Source organism: Corythoichthys intestinalis, chromosome 13 (genome assembly GCF_030265065.1).
Source record: "Corythoichthys intestinalis isolate RoL2023-P3 chromosome 13, ASM3026506v1, whole genome shotgun sequence".
Classification (NCBI taxonomy): Eukaryota; Metazoa; Chordata; class Actinopteri; order Syngnathiformes; family Syngnathidae; genus Corythoichthys; species Corythoichthys intestinalis.
Genome location: NC_080407.1, coordinates 20,771,105 through 20,793,779, shown reverse-complemented (window position 1 = coordinate 20,793,779; position 22,675 = coordinate 20,771,105). Strand labels below are relative to the sequence as shown.

Genomic DNA, 22,675 nt, shown 5'->3' with positions numbered 1-22,675 from the left:
CTTCTCCACAACAGTATCTCGGACCTGCCTGGTGTGTTCCTTGGTTTTCATAATGCTCTCTGCACTTTAAACAGAACCCTGAGACTATCACAGAGCAGGTGCATTTATACGGAGACTTGATTACACACAGGTGGATTCTATTTATCATCATCGGTCATTTAGGACAACATTGGATCATTCAGAGATCCTCACTGAACTTCTGAAGTGAGTTTGCTGCACTGAAAGTAAAGGGGCCGAATAATATTGCACGCCCCACTTTTCAGTTTTTTATTTGTTAAAAAAGTTTAAATTATCCAATAAATGTTGTTCCACTTCACGATTGTCTCCCACTTGTTGTTGATTCTTGACAAAAAAATTAAATTTCATATCTTTATGTTTGAAGCCTGAAATGTAGCGAAAGGTTGCAAGATTCAAGGGAGCCGAATACTTTTGCAAGGCACTGTATATATATATATATATATATTTTTTTTTAATAAGATCTAAAGGTTTTTTGAGTGAAAGCAGTGAAGTAGTCTTTTTTTAAATTCTAGTTACATCTGAGATGCAATTGTTAGCTATTTCAACAATATACATCGAAAATAAAGACATTGATTGACTGAAAATGGTTCGAGATTAGATGAAATGTCTTGTTTTCTCATCTATATTTATAATTGCTCTTCACCTAAAAATGTATTTGTTTTATCCGATTACTCGATTACTAAAATATTCGATAGATGCAGCCCTACATATAACCGCTCATTTACAACCCCCATTTTATTGGTGTAATTGACCGCTTGTCCAGCAACTTGTGCAGCCTCGTATGCCACACAAAAGAAGCCGCCAGATCTGCCGCGGCGATACTTCAGGTATTGCAGAAAAGGCAGTCCTGTCACATTTTATGAATCTTAGAATCAACTTGGTAACAAAGTATCGGTTTTAGTTACAACCCTAGTTTCGAGGTATTATAATTATAATTAGGCTTGTTCTGAACAAATGGAAGAGGAGGCTAGGACTGAATAAAACCACGTTTATAATGAATAAAATTAACAAGCATAGGGAAGTACATGCACTTTAAAATTCGATACAGAGTTGAGAGATTTTCATCGACGGAGACCGGAATGATTAAAAACACTAACAATTTTTATCATTCTTCTCTGATTTGTACGACAAAGTATTAGGCCAAATTAAAGAAAAGAGGACTCAGAGATTATAGTCGTACTGTTAGTAGGAGGAAAAAAAGTCGACCTGTTACGTAGCTGAATAAGCAGCTACGTACTTCCTGTAGAGCTTTGCCGCCTCCACTAAAGTCAACAATAATGAAAGCACCTCGTGAGGCTATGTTTTAGAATCAGTTTCCAAACTAAGGAAATCCGTTCTCTTTTTGCTCATCTACACCAAATTATAATCATTGGAAGGATTTTACTGATGCTTTGTCGGAGCTCCCAGCTAAGATACATGTACAGAAAGTGCGTAGCCTCTTATTCAGCTACATTACACCTATTTTTTTTTCTTGTAGTAAGAGTGCAACTTTAATCTCGTAGTCATTTTTTCCCTCCCTTTATTTGGCCCCAATACTCTGTCGTAGTATGTCACTGTCAATCAAGAGTGGTAATAGTAAATTTTTAAATTATATATAATCACCCTTCCCCCCCCAAAAAACTAATATTTGTGAGCCAATCATAAGTTTCCATATTTATGTAATTATATTAATGATGATTTAGAATTTTTGTAATTTGGGGTCTGTTTCAAATATTAGCTGTGAAAAGTGTAGTTCGAAAGGGAGAGTATTGTATAAATTAAGGATGTCCCGATCCAGGTTTTTGCACTTCCGATCCGATACCGATATTGTTTTGCACTTCCGATCCGATACAGATACTGGCCGATACCGGCCTATCTGAGCATGTGTTAAAGTTATTTAGCCTCCTTACTTAGTTTTCAGACTCATGTTGGAAAAGGTTTTAGTACTCTTGATAACAACTAGCCAGCTGAATTAGGGGAGTTTGAATAACACACAACGGTTGGTAACAAGAAACTGACCTGTTTATTCAGTGACAAACACAAATCATTATAAATAACAAACAGAAATGGCAAACTCAGTCAGTAAAACATGCAAATAATATTGGAAACGGTCTTAAAAAAGCAAAACACACAAACAACTTCAGTGGAAAATCCCACAAACCCCCCAAGCTATTAGATGTTTTTAATGTTTCGTGCATTAGTCACAAAAATTGTATAAAACGCCTCTCAGGTTTAAATAAACGACAATTTCAGGATCAAGTTAACATTTTAAAACTGTAAATAAAATACTCAAGTCCCCATTCTGTATCAGCAGCTTTAAACTACATTCAATTCATTTAATTTTGCGAATCAACTGTTAAAGTTGTTAAAATTGCTCCCGTTATTCCATAATTTCCCTTCTGTCTACTTTCGACATGTGAAAGTTTTAAAAATGTTTTGAAGATAGATTCAAGTCATGATGTTGCCGATTTAGGAGTATTTTACATAAAAAGTTAATTAGGTTCGCTTGGAAGGTTCACAACAGCCTACTAGGGAAGTCTCCTGCTTTAAGATGGTGGCTGTTTACTAACACAAGTAGTTTTCAATCCTTCAATGTTGCATACGCCGTCGAGTCTGTCATGTTGCATCTAGTTCTATATACATATGATATCTATTATCTACAGTAAAACGTTGTTGACATAGTTTGTAGCGGCTGTCAGCAGCAGTCAGGTATTCTTGTGTTTTTTATCCAGCGGCATGAGTTGAGCTAAAGCCGTGAGTTGAGCATTGGCATTACCCGGGTCTATGACAAGCATGTTTACTTTCGGGACGCAATGCGGTCCGTTTCTCATTGCATCCCGAAGACCGCGCTGTGTATTAGTTCCGCTTTACTTGACATATTTCAATAATCAGAATTTGGATGTTTGTGAACCGTTCTCGAATCTTCAGCAGCCGAATCGCTCAAGGATGTAATGACGGCTGGGCATGTTGTACCGTGGTTCTAAGTGTTGGATGGTGAGTCTTTACTCACGAGAGATAATGGCTCGTTATCCAGAATGAATTCTTCGGCAATGACTCTTGTTATTCCCTGGGCTTTGGGACTGTCGAGTGCCAGTTTGTCACGCATAGCAAAAGTTTCTGCCAGTGTTAGTTGCCTGGGACCTTTCTTTTTGTCTTCGGTTTTCTTAACATACTTCTCATATTGTTTGTGGTGGTATTTCACGAAATGCTTGATTAGGTTGGTTGTATTAAAACTTCTTACAGCTTTACCACCACGCTTGACTTTATTGTGGCATATGTTGCACTCTGCCTCTTCGTCTTTGTCGTCCTTTAAGGTGAAATGATCCCACACAGGTGACATTTTTACCGATAAATTCTCTCGGTAAATTGGGAGACTGTAATGTAAATGTAGTGTGTTGAAGGTGTGCTGTAAAATGCGGACTGGATTTTAGGGAAACCGAAGCAAAAACTGGAATGATTTTGTAAATTGGTGCGGTGGAAAACCCAGACCGGACTTTCAAAAAAAAAAAAAAAAAAAAAAAAAAAAAAAAAAAAAAAAAAAAAAAGATCAGAAATCTGGATCGGAATTTTTTCGTGTTGGCCGATCAGATACCGATGCGCATTTTTTTTGCCCATATCGGCGTCCAATCCGATCCGAATATCGGATCGGGACATCTCTAGTATAAATAATGCCACTCAACCTGAGAGTAAAATCAGGTGAACCAACACTTTTGGCAATACGGTGGATCCACATCATACAAGGATTGGACAAAGCACATGTAAAGCACCAATACTGCCAATCCTCAACAGGATTCAAGAAAACTCTACAGACTACAATTGACCTGCGTGCAAAATCTGATGAAGCCAGCATGGATGATATGCAAAACAGTCATTGGCCACTGCTTCTCACACCAATACACACGTGTCTCTTAATCCGATCCTTGCGACTGAATGTTTGACCTTAAACTGAGCAGGAAAAAGGGTTATCACCAGTGTGGGTTCTTGTGTGCGTGATTAAGGCGCTCTTCTGAGTGAATCCTTTTCCACAAACTGAGCAGGAAAAAGGTTTTTCACCAGTGTGGGTTCTTGTGTGTGCTTTTAAGTTGTTAAGTTGAGTGAATCTTTGACCACAAACTGAGCAGGAAAAAGGGTTTTCACCAGTGTGGGTTCTTGTGTGTACTTTTAAGTTGTTAAGTTGAGTGAATCCTTGACCACAAACTGAGCAGGAAAAAGGTTTTTCTCCGGTGTGCGTTCTTACGTGTATTTGTAAGCTACGCTTTATAGCGAAACCTCGACCACAAACTGAGCAGGAAAAAGGTTTTTCGCCAGTGTGGGTTCTTGTGTGTACTTTTAAGTGGTGAACTTGAGTGAATCCTTGACCACAAACTGAGCAGGAAAAAGGTTTATCGCCAGTGTGGGTTCTTGTGTGTACTTTTAAGTGGTGAAGTTGAGTGAATCCTTGACCACAAACTGAGCAGGAAAAAGGGTTTTCACCAGTGTGGGTTCTTGTGTGTACTTTTAAGTTGTTAAGTTGAGTGAATCCTTGACCACAAACTGAGCAGGAAAAAGGTTTTTCTCCTGTGTGCGTTCTTACATGTTTTTGTAAGCTCTGCTTTATAGCGAAACCGCGACCACAAACTGAGCAGGAAAAAGGTTTTTCTCCGGTGTGCGTTCTTACGTGTATTTGTAAGCTACGCTTTTTCGCGAAACCTCGACCACAAACTGAGCAGGAAAAAGGTTTTTCGCCAGTGTGGGTTCTTGTGTGTACTTTTAAGTGGTGAACTTGAGTGAATCCTTGACCACAAACTGAGCAGGAAAAAGGTTTATCGCCAGTGTGGGTTCTTGTGTGTACTTTTAAGTGGTGAAGTTGAGTGAATCCTTGACCACAAAATGAGCAGGAAAAAGGTTTTTCGCCAGTGTGGGTTCTTGTGTGTGAGTTTAAGGCGCTGTTCTGGGGGAATCTTTTTCCACAAACGGAGCAGGAAAAAGGTTTTACACCAGTGTGGGTTCTTGTGTGTACTTTTAAGTTGTTAAGTTGAGTGAATCTTTGACCACAAACTGAGCAGGAAAAAGGTTTTTCACCAGTGGGGGTTCTAGTGTGTCTGTCTAATTTGCTCTTCTGAGGGAATTTTTGACCACAAACTGAGCAGACAAGAGGATTTTCACCAGTGTGGCTCTTCATATGCATACGACAACTATAGTTATTAACAAAGGTTTCCCCACACTGAGAGCATTTGCAGAGTTTGTAGTCACGGTGAGATTTCTTATGACCATCATCTTTGTAAGGTGAGTGTGACGTGGTGCCATTTCTATCTGATGGTGCGATGAAAATGTGTGCTTGCGATCGTTCTGTTGAGCTGCTGCTGCTTGGAGGCTCCGTCCCTCTGCTGGCCTCACTCGGACCTTCTTCACGATTCAAGGGCTCACCAGTCGACATGGTGATATCGTCTTCCTCTTTAACATATGGCAGCTCTACCTCCTCCTTTTTGATTGGAAGTTGTACTTCTCTCTTTAGCTGTTGAGCGCCAGGACAAAGATATTTGCTGAAACCTGCAAGACACAAGAAGACAAATGATGTATTTTATGGACCGTCTATTCATGTACTAGGCCGTGAGGTTAGACTGGCCGAGAGAACAAGTGAGAGTGTATATACGCGTGCGTACAAGATGCATTCTGGGCCGTCCTTCCCATGACAACGATGCACCAATTGGCTGTTAGTCATCGTGCATTGACATCCCCTCATCCTTCAGGTGCAAGCAGTGGCAAATTTATTTATTGTATTATTATTATTGATTTAAATTTTTTAAAAAAAAATCAAACATAAATGTAAGCAGTTACAATTTTAATCATGTATTTTTTTCACCAAATACATTTTCATTTGTACTTCAGTACATTTTTTGGGGATGATTACTTTTACTTGAGTATTATCATTTTGAAGTACCCTTACTCTTACTTGAGTCAAATTTTTGTCTACTCTACACTCCTCTGCTGAAAAGGAAGTGACTCAAGAATGTCCCCAGATGAAGTATTGAGAAGAAAAGAACTCCCTATCTACTGTGCAGCACAGTGAGGGGGGGGGGGGGGGGGGGCATACATGCACTGGGGTGGTTTTGCTTCTTCAGCTACAAGGAATCTTCAGCGTGTGCAAGGTATTATGAATCAAGTTCAATCTTGGATGCAAATGTCATGCAGTCATTGACAAAGCTGAGGCTTGGGTGAGGTTGGACCTTCCAACAGGACAATGATCCTAAGCAAACCTCAACATCTACCACATCTCGGTTGCATAAGAAGTGCTGGAAGATTCTGGAGTGGCCATGACAATTACCAGACTTAAATCCCATTGAAAATCTCTGATGGTACGTGAAGGTATTTACAGCACGCAAGCCCAAAAATGTTGATGAACCAGAGGCCTTTGCCCATGAGGAATGGGCAAAGATACATGTGGATCACTGCAAGAAACTTGTGTCAAGCTATGCTTCACGTCTAAAAGATGTTATTGTTGCAAAGGATGTTGTACTAAGTACTAAAGTTATAGATACTTAATGGGTTGAATAATTTTGTCAATGAAGTAATTAAAGTTGCACCGATACCGATACTAGTATCGGCAGGGGGCGCCGATCCGGCCCGAATTGGTGGTATCGGTATCGACGAGTACCAACATTTAGGGCGCCGATACCATCTACTGGCATCACTTGAACGCAAATGTACTGTCCTCCCCACGTGAGCCAACTTCCCGAATCCCGATGCATGACATCTGTATCTCTTTGTCTCGAAATTACCAAACGAAATTAACTCCTTCGTTTTCAATTTTAAGGATGTAAACTACATCGCATATCCTCGATGTTACGCTGCTCATCTAACATGGCATTCACAAACGATTAGCATGCGTAAGCTAACGCCTGCTATTATCGCGCCGATGGAATCAGAAAGCTTAAAACCGTGGGAGACTAAGCAAACTCATGGTTTCATGATGAACAATGAGTGGCAAATTAAGAGCACCGTACTTCAAACTCGTCCTGTTTATGAAAGTCGATTCTCATATGTGTTGTGCAGTAATGGGCAGAAGTGCCGTCTGTGGCCAGAAAACACTCAAGCGGCGCAGCCGCAGCGCGCACAGTAGATATCATCAAATAGCAACCTAGATGTCAATTGTTAGATCCCATGCTAACTCTCGCGCGCACACACTAGATATCATCAAATAGCAACCTAGATTAGCTACATTAGATCCCATGCCATTAGCTGCGTGAGCCCAGAGCGATGCGTAGTCCATATACTACATTGATGAATTAGAAAACACCATGACTGAATGGAAGTTAAGCAGGCCCAATCAAACCATACCAGTGACTATAGATAATGCTGCAAATACTGTTAATTCAGTACATGTTACAGATGGACTCGGACCACAAATAGGATGTTTTGCTTATATGGTAAATATAGCTGCTAAGAGAGCTGCAGCAATCAACAGTGTGCCCAACTTTACAAACAGTAAAGATTGTTCTCAGCACTTATATACAAAATTTCTTCAGATCAGTAAGAAGTAAGCACATAAATATTATGCACTAAAATTCTTGTTTATAAGATGTTATTTTTGCTTGTCAGCAAATAATAACAATAACAATAATAACAGTTGTATTTTCTGTTTCAGAGCATTTAATGTATTGAATTGTGTCGAAAAAAAAAAAAAAATATATATATATATATATATATTAAGGGTGTAACGGTACTTGTATTCGTATTGAACCGTTTCGGTACTTGGTCTTCGGTTCGGAACGGACGCGTACCGAAAGAGTTTCTGACGTAATGTAACCCTTACTTTTTGAGGCTGTGAGTCGATCGGGTTACAGTTTCTTTGTGTAAATTATATTTACTCCGTCTTCTCTACTATAATGAGGACCAACACGGTAGGACAAAACGTCAACGGCGCGACAACGTGGCCGCCGCGAGAACGCAGTGAAACGTGGCCGTTAAAGTCAATCAGCCAATGCACACCAGTCGCAGTGCGGCCGCGTGTTAGACGTGTCCCAGAAGCGCCAAAAGAACGGCAGAGTTTATTATTTGACGAGAGACGCGGCCCTCCTGCGTCAATGCTACTAGCTAGCAAACCGGAAGTCACTCGGGTAAAAATACAGTGGATCCGGTCAATTTTCAAATTAATATGCAATCGTAACCCACTTTTTGAGTCCATCAGATCTCTTGAGTGGTAGATCGGGGCACAGTTGACTTGTCTTTGTTGATTTATTGCTGTCTTCTCTGCTGTAATAATAACCAACACGGCCCCGTGTTCAATACAAAATCCTCCTACCACAACAAAACAAGTAGGAACTCGTATTCACATAGGAACTAAAGTTATACAACATAAAATATACAATATAAATGAATACTACATCACATTTGTAAAATGCAAACACATAATAAAATAAATCATAGCCCCTTTAAATAAAATAAATTGAAATGAGCTAAAGCACCTGTAATTAAATAATAAAAATAATACACAGATCCTGCTTACAAAATTATATTTATTAATTTCTGTGTGGCGCTTCAACTTGAGAAAATCCACCAATAAAGCTTTTGAAAACCGTTCATAAGAAAAAAAAAATCATTGAGGCATTTCATTTGTAAAATACATGTTAAAATATTTGTCATTGGGATTGCTTTTCTCTTTAGCACAGCACTTTTTTCTTCTTTCTTTCAGAAAGAAAGCTGACCAATACGTGGGGTCTGAAAGACAAATTGTTGTTGGATTATTATCTTTAAATACCCGCTACTTTTTGAGCAGAATTCTAGCTTTGTATAGGCTACGGTTCCTGTTGTTGAAAGCACAAAAGTGTGTAATAAACAACTAGCACATTTATATTTTGCATTTTGTTTTTTTACTGTACCGAAAATGAACCGAACCGTGACCTCAAAACCGAGGTACGTACCGAACCGAGATTTTTGCGTACCGTTACACCCCTAATATATATATATATATATATATATATATATATATATATATATATATATATATATATATATATATATGTATGTGTGTGTGTGTGTTAGGCCTGAACGATATTGGAAAAAACTATTGTTGCGATTTTTTTGAGGTGTGCAATATATTGCGATATATTATATTGCGATAGTAAAAAAATATACATATATTTAAAAAAAAAAAAATTTTTTTTTAAAGAAATTTTCACTAGATGACTTGAATAGCTGTTTGGAAATACTTTGCATGAAACACCGTGACCACAGTGTATTCATATAATACCGTTTCATTTGTGAATGATTAAGATTGCTGTATTATTATGAAGGGATCCAGGAAGCCATGTCTGCACAAAATAGATAATTTATTGAACACAATATTTGACACTTCAACAGCAGCAAATACATTAAATGACAAATAAAAGAGCAGGTGCATTCGTCCCCTAAGTTTTTGACAAAATATAACAATAAATAAAAACTTCAGTAAAATAACAAAAAAGTTGTAAACATATTTGAACAAAAATATTAAATATGACAAATAAGAGTGTGACAATATCTCGATACAGCGATATATCGCGATATTTTGCAACCCGATGGGTTATCGATATGCTCCCGCCAAGAATCGATACTTTTATTTAACATATTGGCCATACAATGGAGTATGAATGCTGTAAACTGCTCAATGTTTGTTGAGCAATTCCTTGGCGGTCCACTAGGGGCGCTCGGAAGCGGCGGTGAGGGTAAAGTGCGCACAAGTTGTCTAGAGAAGAAGAGAGCTTCAACCCCAAGTGGGTTGAAAAAATAAAAAAGCTCAGTGAGAACAGTGGAGGAAAAAATGAGAAAAATATTGCTTCAAATCACACATGGGGACACACTTTAGATTTTACACCAACAAGAAAGGAAGTAAGGTGAACAAGGACTTTGCTGTATGCAAGAATTGTCTAAGAAAAATTTTCCCAGTTTCACTGGGAGCTGGTGACGTAGTGGACACTGGAGTTTGTGAGCTTCGCTTTCATCACTTGAGGTAAGAAAGTTTTGCAATGTAATTGACTTTTTAATTTACATGTATTATTTTGATGACATTTGGTGTTGAATGATATAAAATAAACCAGGACCCTAAACTGGATGAAAATGAATATCGAACAAGCCCACATGAATTTACCGATTTATTTGAGAACCAATTTCCATCTAGTTTACTACACAAACTATTATTACTGTCATTTTGATACAATAAGCTATAAAAATGGTTTGAATAGGTTCCAAGATATATAAAGTGATGTGCATGATAATTAAAGTAGCCTACATATTAAAATTAGGTAATTATTGATGTAGCCTACATATTAAAAATAGGTAATTATTGAATTTTTAATTTCTATACATTCAATTCATATTTTTTTTAAATTCAATACTTCCAACACAAAAAAAATCAGGATTTCAACTCAAAGGCTATGAAGTAGCTAATATTTTTTGTTTTATTTTGTTGTTTTTAAGGTGAGGAAGACTGTGACTGAGCAAGTCTGACATCTTAAATGCTGAAGCAGATAGCGGAAGTGCTCAAACCAAGCAACAAAGGTCATATACGAAGAAAAGACCCACCAATTTTATCATTGCCCCACTCCAAGCTCAACTGCTGACACCTATGGCACGTATTTATTTATTTATTTATTTTTTTTTAAGATTTAAAACTTTAAAGAAATTAAAATTGAAATTGGAGCTTGATCTCTCCAAGCGATATCAGTGGTCGTGGTTGGTTTCCTCTATATGTGCAGGGGCACAATTTGCAGTAGATTTATATTTTACACCAATGTTGCACAGAAAAGGTGTCACTGTTTAATAAATGACTTAAACAGTATTTTTTGTATTTTTAAATATCTTTTTTTTTTTCGTTTCAACAGTTGTATCGTAGAATGTCATGTATCCAATTTCTGACCAATATATCGATAATCGCTGTATCGTGATATAATCGTTATCGTGAGCCTTGTATCGTGAATCGTATCGTATCGTGAGGTGCCCTGAGGTTCCCACTCCTAATGACAAATAAGAGTTGTTCACAAACTATAACAATAAATAAAAACCTCAGTAAAACAATAAAGTTGTCGACATATTTGAACTTAAATATTAAATCTGTCAAATAAAAGTGCAAGTGCATTAGTCCCGAGTTGTTTACACAAAATATAACAATATAGAACTGCAAAACTGCAACAAAATTGTAAAAATATTTAAAAAATATTAAGTATCAAAACTTTATGTGCAGCTGTACTATAGTTATTTGAAAAATACGATTTACAATTAATTTAAATATAAAAGAAACAGAAACTCAATTGAACTTGTAAATAATTGAACGGAATAACAGCAAATAACTGATGAATAACAGAACCATTTTAACTCCCAAATTTCCTGCCTTCCTGATAGCTGTCATATGAATAAAAAGAAGGAAAGACATTCCTGCAGCTGTGTTATGTATTTGTCTGCATGTCGTCCACCTTCCTTGCTCAGCAATTCTCAACTGGGTCTCATAGGTTTTTGGCCAAGACAACTAGTTTATCCACCATTGCAGGCTTGAGACAAGAACGTTGGCACGTAACAATGTTCCCACCTGTACTAAAAATAAAAAGCCTCTGATGGGAAGCTCGTAGCAGGAATGCATAGATACCTGAGTTTTAAATGGTCCAACATGTTCGACGGATTACTTCTTGTTGAGGCAACCACGGCGAGGCACTGTCAACAGGGCTGTTTTTTGTTCCTTATATTCTTGTCGATAGCCAAAATACTTCCAAAACTCCTTTTGGAGACAGTCTTCCCTATTCAACGTGTTGCTTGCTTTCACTTTGAAAACGGCCCCTCCTCCCTCCGCTCTGCTGTTCGGCCCCTCCTCCCTCCACTCCGCTCTAGCAGGGGAGGGGGAGGAGCCGATGACTGCGAGCTGGAGGGAATGAGAGGCTGTCCGCTCCTTCCTCAAAACAAACGTTTGTGGATTTAAGAAAATGAAAATGAAAAAACTCGCACGTCTTTGCGATGGGACTATTGCGCATGCGCACATCGCGATGGCGATGTTTAAACGATATATCGTTCAGGCCTAGTGTGTGTGTGTATGTTTTTTTTTTTTTTTTTTGCTAACAGAGTGGTATCGGTATCGGCCGATACAGCACAGCCAGGTATCTGTATCGGGCCCAATAAATGGTATTGGTGCAACACCAGAAGTAATCACAGAAAGGTTATAAATTGGAATATTCCCAAAAATAGTTTGGTTATTTCAGCTGTATTTTTCTATTTGACATGTCATGATTTGATGTGATTATAGACAAGTTTCCTGAGCGAAATATGGGCGCCGCCATCTTGGAAAATGTCTGCCTCGCACTTTCGGTCTGGTCGACGTTAGCAGTGTATTGATGACGATAAAACTATGAAATCAAGCCAGAGCAACCCATGGAATCTTCAAAAATTGATTCAGCACGACCTAGGTGACACGTAGATGAGATTGGATGATAGTTCGTATCACTTCGCTGATCATTCGTGGACAAAATTATAACAACATGTTAGCCTGTGTTGACGTGAGATATAGATTGATACTATGGCCACTAGAGTGACCAAAATGAGGTGAAATTACAAATTATATCATATTTGCCGAATGCAGAAGGGCTGACACGGATTTTTTTGTTACAAGGAAATGCAAAAGAAATGCCTGCAGTGGAGTTCGGAAACATCTACAACTACCTCATAAAGTCACTCAGTAAGTTGACCTTTATCAATCACGTGGAATATGTACTGTGTGGAACTTGAAAAATGGTAGTATATACGGAGTGATTATTTCTGCCGTAACCGGTAATTCGCCTCCAAGCGTTATGAGCACGTCACCGCAAAATAACCAATTCCCACCAGGCCAATAATATACCGACTGACCAATCAGAGCAGTTAACGGCAAAAGAAAAATAACGCTTTGCGAGTTGTTGGTTACGGTAACAATAACCACTGCCTAGTCTATTGAATCCTAGCAGCTAATTGGGGCAAAAAAATTGATTAAAGTTTACTCAGCAGTAATAAAATGTCGGCTGCAAACGTAAATGTGCCTGGATTTAGGTTCCCACTGGCGAGAATGGTCCACGGAACCGTCTTCTTTTACTGTTCCTCGATTGATTGCTTTCAGCCATTTGTTTGTCCTTTTTTTCTCACGAGGAAGAATGAAGAACTTCAAATGTGGCTCCAAACTCTTCCTTGTGTTACAACCTGCAACACGGCAACTTTTAGTCATTCCGACGGAAAAAAAAAGAACGCAAATAAGACAAAAGTTTAATGCGTTTGTACTACAATGCATGACAGAGCAACTGCTTGTGACTCGTGTTTTGCCCCCATTTCAATATGGCGACGCTTTGTTGTGGCTGGTGACGTCATTAATGCCCGGATGTCCTACTGCGAGAATGTGTCTGGAGGAGAGAGAGAAAGCGCACGGATAACAAATGAGGTTGGAAAAACAGCTTGTTTTGGTGATAGCTTGTTCGGCGTGGTTGTGGCCAACAGTAACCGTTAATCCTGCAATTAAAAAGTAGGTGAGACCAACTCTCCATGCATTCTCTATATCCAGTGCGACGCTACAATAGATATTCCCGACTGTGCCGTCACGATAGTCGAGGCTATGAACACCTTTCTCGTATCAACGACTCTGCAGACGTGGCTTTGTCTAAGCAGGTTTATTAACACTCAAAAGGGTGAAACTAAAGAAAACAAACAAAACAACACAATCAAAATATGCACAATATATGAAATCACATACGTACTGCCCTATCTGTAGCAAACTGCATAGGAAAATATGAATAAACAATTACCAGAGCGCCCGAGACGCCATTTTGCCGACCCTCTAACTCGTGGGTAATTAGCATATCACAAGTTTCATGCTAAGTGAATCTGTCTCACTTTTTTGCACTGACGTACACACAGTTCACATATTTACGTTTTTAAACACATTTAAACAATACAAAAGTGATCACAGAGACGGCGCGAACTGACTGCGGCCGTCATCGTGTGATTCTCTACAGAACGTCACTTCCGTGTTGCAGTTTCTTTCAAATAAAGTGCGCATGAGATGCAGTAAATTAAGGCATCCACTAGATGATGCTAATAAGACGTAAAAGCAATAAAACTCAGGTATTCAATCACAAAACCAATCAATCATTTATGCATAACAGAACACCGACATTTTGATTGGGTGGGCACGACTCACGTCTGGGTGGGCCGTGCCCGTCCTGGCCCCCCCATACATGCGGCCCCGAATTTACCCCTTTTACACTTGCTGAATGAGCCAGTCAATGTTTTATTCCTCAAACGCTCGTTTGATTGGCTGATGACTTGAACACACTCTCAGAGTACAATATTACGGAACATGTCGACATGCCGCCTCCTCCGCCCGCTCTTTACTACTGATAGTCCGACCTGCATCGCAGTTTAGCATTACCATTACATTAAACTGTGTGAACTTGCTACCCTGAGAAGAAGCTGCTTAGGAGAAGTGTCCTCCTGTATGTGTTTTCTACTATGTTACCGTTAATTAAACAGAAATAAGGTGAACTCTGCTCAGCTGTAAGAAATTTAGTGAACCAAGCTTTACCCCCTTCTCCCGAGTTTTCATTTTAATTTTGCTTAAGAGGTCTTAAAGTGCCTGTGACACGAAAAAGCATGTTTATTTCATAATACACGCGGTATTTTATGCCCCTGAATGATATGGACTGCTTGGATGTGTGTGGAAGCGATCGCTATATTTATTTAGTTTTTTGAATCCCGCGCCAGGAAAATGAGTGACTTCCGGCTTCGGTCTTGCATTAAGGAGGAGGGCGCTGTGACGTGTACGGTAGAAGACGTCCTCTTCACGCTACAGTGTACTGTTGTGTTTGAGGACGAAGGATTCAGCTGATTTTGCGGATTAATACGTTTATTTTTCGCATCACGCCAGCGAAACGGCTGCAGAAAAATCATTCTGTATGAGGGAGAGGCGTATGCGCCTTTTTGGAGTTTCAAAAGGTTCCCATTCACCGTGGATATTTACTGTGGGACCATTGGACTTACGAGGAAGTGAGTAAACATCTTGTTTTGTATTATGTCAAATACGAATACAGCGATTACAAAGTAAACACTACAAACTTCCTTTAAATGAAGGACTACTTACGTTTGATCATTGATAGGCATGTAAAAAGCTCTCCTAATGCATTAGCAGCAGCACGTTAGCTGCGTTAGCTCCAGCCACCATCCTCCGGGGAACAAACTGTAAATTGCTCTCCGCCGGGCGGTTTGCCGATCCGCTAAGACATTCGATAACCGGGTCGTCATGTCAAATAATCCAGGATAGCTATGTGTGATTTTCCGCTTTGAAGACTTTGAAACATCACTCGGTTCGGGTTAGCATGTCGGCTAGCTGTCACGCCTTCTGGTTTGTTTACATTCTCCGAAGCCGGGGAAGGGAAATGACATATGTCCGATTTAGGTGTCATAAAATATCGTTCGGGAGGTGCGACAGTAAAGGTGAAGTCGACAGTTTTGAGCATTATGGAGTAATTTTGCCATGTCCTGAATAAATGCATTTTTATTATTTCATATTCCATTCAGCACAAGACTGTTATTTGTCATGACCATGCCATTTATTTAGCAATTGGGGAAAATACTTGGATAAAAAGAGTATCCTGTAAAAATATTGAAGTAAAGAGACAGAAACAATGACATTTTGCCGCTCTCTTCGTCGCGTTTTCCTCGTTGTGAATAGTTCCCCCTCAACGGGCTGACTGGTCCTTCTCAAGCCATTTATATAGCTATTGGGGAAAAATACTTGGGTAAAAAGAATATCCTGTAAAAATATTGGAGTAGAGAGACAATGACATTTTGTGGCTTTCTTCGACGCGTTTTCCTCGTTCTGAATAATTTCCCCTCAATGGGCTGAGTAGTAAAATCGATGAGCCAAGTCTACCGCTGACGTCATCCACCTGTTGGGGACGCTAAAGCCCTATAATGGTAGGCGTGGCTAACTGGCAGATTAAAAGGCTAATTTCTCGTCATCTGTGTTTTGCTAAATTGTTGTATATAGTCGAATCGTCTCAAAATATGATTCTAATTCACATAATAATGACATTTTAGAATTTTTTTCTCGTGTCATAAGCTCTTTAAAGCAGCCCAAAGGAGCTTTCATTTTTATTTTTGTTATTCCCTGACAAATAAGTTTTGTTGTTGTATTGAATTTATTAAGACAGACAATTTTGAGTGGTATTAAGACAAATGTTTATTTTTTTTTTGCATTTCTGGATACTTAAGAAATGATTAACAAATTTGTTTTTCCTTTGTATGTTAATATGTGCTCAACAATACAACTCAAATTTGCAAATAAAATCCAGACATTTACCGTATTCTGGAAGTTTTCCAAATGTTTCTTCAGTAATTTTTCAACAATAAAAAGGGAATTGTGCGGTGTATCACCTGAACCAATGCATATTCAATGCAAAAACTCACCTCCTTAAAACTGGAAGACAAAAAAATCCCTTGTTTTCAGTGTTAATCTACTAAAAATAAGTGAAATTATCTGCCAGTGCTTCAAGTAAAATGTACTCAGATTTCTTGCGATAAGAAAAATGGCTAGCTGAAAAGAACACTTATTTTAAGCAATAGGTTTGTACATTTAATCTTTAAAAAACTTGTTTGACAGAGATGTTCTTAATTTAAGAATAGATATTGTTCAAAACATTAATTGAAAGCATTTTTCTTGATTTAGGTGAAAAATAACCGACTGTTAGATGTATGGGCTTAATAAGAACAAATGGTAATATTCACTCAAAGTAAGTGGAAGAATCTGATGCATTAATCTGTTAATTTGCCTTTAAAACTCAAGATGAAGGAATTAATTCCACTAGATTTAAGAAAAAATATCAGATTAAGACGTTATACTGTAATTTTGCAGTTTAAAAGTATAGTAAATACAATGTTGTTGTTTTTTTTCATTAACCATTTAGCCTATCAATTATTTAGGTTCTTATTGGTGAGAAATCTAGCCCTGAGCGCCGTTCACCTTATCTGTTTGGTCTTATTAATGTCCGGTCCACAGCAAAAAGTGTACTGTACAAGCAGGTTCGTCCCTACCAATATTGAGACCAAACCTACGCCCTTGTGATAAGGCATCTTTGAGTAAACCTGGAGTAAAATTTAAGTATCTCAAAGCCGGGCCGAGTGTCCTCTTTTTTTGGAAATCAAAATATGGTCACCCTTGCCAAATTGGGGTTTCAGAGCGAAACTTCAAGCCCTCGAGTGAAATTACGGTAATCGTCTGCAGACTAATCGGGAGAAAAGTAATGTTATAATTCCATCCAAAATTAAGTTGCTTCAAACAAAGAAAAAATATTTCCAGAAGAAAAATCACTTCAATTAAAAAAAAAATATATATATATTTTTTAATCCAGGGCTCCATATGGGGGAATTTTGCGACTAAAATTGGAGCCTGTGCGAGTATTATTTTCATCTACTCGCACTCCTTCACGGTTAAATCAACTAATTCGCTGTAATGTAACGAGCTGGTTTGCCAAGGGAAAATACAACAGAAGGAAAGGACTTCCAGGCCACTTCCAGGAGAGAGCGAGACTTCCTAAACAGCCGCTCCGAGAGGCACCATCTTCCAAATGTTGAGTGCGCATTGATTGTAACATTCTAAGTAAAGAGTAAACTTTTTCGTTTTCTCAAGATTTATTTCTTTCGTAATTCTGCGACTACTTGAAAAAGCAGAGTGCGACCACACTCTCCCTCCCGTATGATGCATTCAAATGAGTTCAGGAAAGAAACTGCTCTTTTTAAAATATGTTGGGTGTTTTGGCTCTCTCGGTCAAACAGGTTCCCGACCCTCGACAAAAACCCATGACTATCTTTAGATTCTGCATTTTTAAAACTTTTTCATATTTATTTATATCTATTTTCTATCATGAATGGGACACTCCACATCCATGTTACAGCTGGGGCTCCCGAAAAAAAAATCCCATGTTAAAAGGGAATAGGCATGTGCCTGTATGAGATTGTGACAGTATGATAACCTTAACCAAAAATCAGCATGACAAGAACGAGGTCCCATTTACAAACACAACTGGAGACAGAATGGCGGACTAGACCCCCGCATCGTAAAGTCAGGTACGTCGTAACCCCAGGACTACCTGTAGTCAAGTTGATGCCATGGCGCAAACCTTACGTCGGTTCACGAATTCATTGCACCACTACTAAGTAAGCAAAGCCACTACCAGTATATTAGACTAAAAGACATTTCCGCACTTATGAGAAGGTACCGAATTTGATTTCTGCCTCATTTGAAGAAAAAAAAAAAACGTTTAGAATGACCTTGGATGGGTCCGGACTCTTCCTCTTCCTTGATGCATGCAGACTCTTGGTGCTCAAGATGCTGGGCTTGGCTGACGTATAGATCTGCAAGACCACAAACACATAGGCCAAATCTTATTTCATTTGCAAACTTGTGTCCCCAAAGTTGTTTTCTGCTAGAGAAAATTCTTCCTTGCCATTTTTTTGTTTATTCATGATTTGTTGTCATCCAATCCTATTCAAATGAATTCAATGGACCTGACATTAGAGCGACTACTTGACGTACTCGACGTCATCGATGACATAAATGTGCTAACAAGCAAACCATCCCGTCGACGGTTAATAAAGGGTTAGAAAATATATGCGTGGGGGGAAAAAAGCGCACCAGAGTGACCAAAGCATGGAGTTATTTCAATGAAACAAAGGAGGGTACACTGTACACCCAGCTTGCATAGCATGGCAGCACGGCAGCCGTAATTTTTTTTTTTTTTTTTTTTAAATTAAAGTTGCCTTTATGTGGCTCGTACGACTGAGTATTACAGGCTAATGTCGTGCTCATGAGCTGAATAAGCAACTAAGTACTTTACATAGGGCGTTGCCACCTCTGGTAAAATCAACATATTGAAAGCATCCTGTGTTTTAGAATCAGTTTTACAAATAAGGAAATCCTTATTATTTTGCTTCATCTACATCAAATTATAATCAAAAAAATTTATACTAATGCTTTGTCGTAGCTCTGAGGGAAGGTACATGTATATAAAGTGCATAGCGGCTCACCGCAACATTAGCCCTATGTAATAATGTGACCCTTTTTTTTCTTTAATGTCATTCTTTTTTTTTTTTTATTAATTTTATCATTTGGCCCCAATACGCAGCGTCATATCATTGCGCAACAAATTAACAATAGTTTTTTTTTTTCCACGTACTTCACTCCATTGAAACGTGACATTTATCTACTCTGCTTGTGCTCACTCTATTGCTGAGAACAATATAGACAATACACAAAAAGACATAATTGTTTCGAATCCTGTTGGAAAAGTGAAGTGAAAGTGTTCTGAAACTGTTTCCGTTGACATTTTTTTGCCTCACATTTCTGCTTTAAGCATCCTGAAAAGTTGCTAGTGTTATGTCCCTACCGTCCCAATGCAAACCTACGCCCTTGGTCACAACATTAAATGAATTAAATGTAGTTTAAAGCTGCTAATACAGAATGGGGACTTGAGTATTTTATTTACCGTTTTGAACTGTTAACTTGACACTGAACTAGAAGTTTATTTGAGCCTGAGAGGATTTTTGTTCTGTTTTTGCAACAAATGTACGAAACAATAAAAGCAGCTAATTTCGGGGGGGGGGGGGGGGGGGGGACTGATTTATAATCGAATCGTAGCCTCTGAATTGTAATCGTAATCGAATGGTTATTTGCCTAAAGATTCCCAACTCTAATAATCAGGCATCTTAGAGTGAAGTTAATTAAAATGTAGAGATGCACGATAATATCGGTCACCGATAATTATCGGCCGATAATGGCAATTATGACGTCACACAGATAATCCAGATAAAGCGAAATTCAACTGATAATGCAATTGGATAATTATATATTTGATTTAGCCTCCAAATGTGCGCAATCAACAGTTTTGTCCAAATCTGCTAGTTTTAAGGAGGTGTTTTTGTAGTGTAGTAATGTGATATATGTTAGGAATGGCTTACTTTTAAAGGCATTTTTGTGCAACTTGGATGTCTACTCTAAGTAATTGTTGCCAAAAGCTTACCATTACACAACGTCATTGCCATTGTTTAGTTGTTGGAATTTACTACTTGTTCACATTTGATGTGGAAAAAAAATAGCACTAAATTACATTTTTGCACAGTAACATTTGATCTTTGAATACTTTAAAACTTACCATACATATTTGAATAGAATTATCGGCGTGACATTATCGGTTATCGGGTGGAAGGGGCAGGAAATTATCGGTTATCGATATCGGTTGAAAAATGTATTATCGTGCATCACTATTAAAATGTAAGTATCTTGAGGCCAGGCCGAGTGTCCTCATTTTGGAAATCAAAATATGGTCAATCTAGCCAATTAAGGGTCGTAAGAGCGGAACTTCAGACCACCCGGGTGTTTTCCGCCCTACCCAAATTTCCCTTCTGGAGGATCAATCGAGAATTATCTTTACGATTCCCAACGATAGATGTCCAATTTATTTAAACAAAGAGGTTTAGCATTGAATTCTAATCTTTCATTTCAAATTCATTACCATGGGAGAAAAAAAATGAATAGTACTGTATTTCCCGAATCGGTGAACCAACCTGGTAGTCTGCGAAGAACAACTTTTACTTGCATTTTGCAAGCAGTCGAGAGATGATGTTCTCGCCGATCTTCCGCCTTGAACTTTGTGGCTGGCGTCCTTCTTGTGCTCATTTTGCACACTTTAGAAGGCTCGGACTTGATGTTCAAGTGTCGAACCACGTTGTTCTGTGTTCGCAGGCTAAGCTAAGCAAAGCAAACTATGCTCCGAAGTTTCAACGCGCACAAAGACCACTTGAAGATGGAAGGTTCCAGTCAGGTAGGTTTGAACCTCCTTCGTCCCGAACTTACTTGGTGGGTTAACTCCGCAGTACAAAAAGCAGCGTGTTGCTGACCACGTTTTTCTTTTCCGCAAGGGTAACTAACCGTGTGTGGCGTTGCGCATGTGCAGACAAATGTGAGTAGCTGCTAGTGTTGTATGGGTCGCGAACGATTCGTTCTTTTTGAACGAATTGTTTTGGTGAACTAGACCGAACTAATCATCATCTGCACTGATTCGTTCTATGAAGGTGGTGCTTGTTCGCTGCGTGGGAGGGCGTTGAGCAAGCGGCAGCGTCTTCTGACATCGCACACGACCAATCAGACGCCAGCCTCATCGCGGGCAGGGGAGGGACCGGAAACAGAATCAGGGCGTTTGTCACTCACGTCCACGTGTGGCCAATAAGCAGCCAGCGTGCAGGCAGGGGGGCAAGACTGAGTTTTGTCACTTCCCGTTCAGTGACTCGGTCCTCCGGTTCCTGACCTAGCTTGCTGCTAACTTGATTTTCCAGTAATGACTATGCGGTGAATGAATCAGAAAATGAAAGGAAATGACTTTGTCACATATTTGTTAACGTGGAGCCTATCAAATGCTGCTCAAACAGACAAAAACACCACACAAATCTAGCGAGCATTGTTTAGAGTAGTACTTTTCTCAACAAACTCGTGACTGCCTATGACGACATACTATCAAATTTACAGTAATTTAAAACACGGGTAGCTACGAGGCAAGCAAAAGCTGAGCTGCGGTCGCGTGACGGCAGTGAAGCGGGCAGAGAACTGTCACTATATGGAGGCTTCATGGCAGCGATATTTACCTCATATGTGCACAGAAAAAAATATTTAGTATGATCACCATAATACTGATTTGCAATGAAACTGTATATACATGTCAATTTTTCCCCGAGTGTTTTATTTATTTTTTTTCGTGTCAGCGTGTCGGGTGTTGGTTGGTTTGACAATTTATGTCAATCCGTCCATCATGTGCTACTCAAGCGCCCAAAACAACGCACGCAGACACGGGAGATGTCGCAATATGTCTACATTTTTCTTAACAGACTAATGAGAGTAGAAAGGCGACATCGTAAAGAGCTAACAATTATTTCTCGTCAGCATTTGACGATCTGAGATGCGGGGACGACAGGGGAGCTGACCGGATTATTTTATTTATTAATACCAGTGCAAAAAAACAATATGATCACCATAATACTGATTTGCAATGAAACTGTATATACATGTAATTTTTTTCCGAGTGTTTTTTTTTTTTTTTTCTTCGTGTCAGGTGTTGGTTGGTTTGACAAATTATGTCAATCCGTCCATCATGTGCTACTCAAGCGCCCAAAAACAAAGCACGCGGACACGGGAGATGTCGCAATATGTCTACATTTTTCTTAACAGACTAATGAGAGTAGAAAGGCGACATCGTAAAGAGCAAACAATTATTTCTCGTCAGCATTTGACGATCTGAGATGCGGGGACGACAGGGGAGCTGACCGGATTATTTTATTTATTAATACCAGTGCAAAAATTCAACACGATCATCTTAATACTAAAAAACAAAAATACAACAGAGCGAGATGTAAATATGATGTGTTGGTCGTTCCATATTCAGAAATTAAACTTTCGATGTATTTTTATTTTCGTGACAGCAAACATGCTGTATATGTGATTGTATGTGTGATCAAGAACCTGCTAAAGAAAGTCCGTGCGCCCCCGCCCCCTACTCCCCTCACAAAAGGAAAATGTTTAACCGTGTCCTAAATCGAAATGCAAGCACGAGCCATGACTTTGAGCCCATAGAACTAGGACAGACGACGCGGAAGTTCTCCCTCGCTTTTGCAGCAG

At 39.0% G+C, this 22,675-nt stretch overlaps 2 protein-coding genes across 2 annotated transcripts in view; one reads left to right on the top strand and one right to left on the bottom strand.

Moving 5' to 3' along the window:
- Positions 1–3,565: 3,565 nt before the first annotated feature.
- LOC130927857 (gastrula zinc finger protein XlCGF57.1-like) lies at positions 3,566–20,933 on the bottom strand. Its single transcript, XM_057853951.1, has 3 exons — positions 20,575–20,933; positions 18,283–18,366; positions 3,566–5,526 (listed from the first exon to the last, which is right to left on the bottom strand). Exons 1-3 carry the CDS (start codon positions 20,684–20,686, stop codon positions 3,938–3,940), a joined length of 1,785 nt encoding a protein of 594 aa, XP_057709934.1. The 5' UTR covers positions 20,687–20,933; the 3' UTR covers positions 3,566–3,937.
- LOC130927852 (gastrula zinc finger protein XlCGF26.1-like) overlaps positions 12,663–22,675 on the top strand; it is a 56,018-nt gene continuing 46,005 nt past the window's right edge. Inside the window, exons 1-2 of the mRNA XM_057853945.1 lie at positions 12,663–12,670; positions 20,753–20,831. The gene's annotated coding sequence lies outside the window, so the exon portion shown is untranslated. The remainder of the gene's footprint in view (positions 12,671–20,752; positions 20,832–22,675) is intronic.

What these genes read in the sequence shown, in the direction of transcription:
- LOC130927857 (XM_057853951.1), bottom strand. Translation starts at nt 20,686, where the DNA reads ATGAGCACAAGAAGGACGCCAGCCACAAAGTTCAAGGCGGAAGATCGG. An exon ending in TGTTCTTCGCAGACTACCAG is followed by an intron (nt 18,367 to 20,574) that starts GTTGGTTCACCG and finishes GTGGTCTTGCAG; the next exon opens with ATCTATACGTCAGCCAAGCC. An exon ending in AGAGTCCGGACCCATCCAAG is followed by an intron (nt 5,527 to 18,282) that starts GTCATTCTAAAC and finishes TGTGTCTTGCAG; the next exon opens with GTTTCAGCAAATATCTTTGT.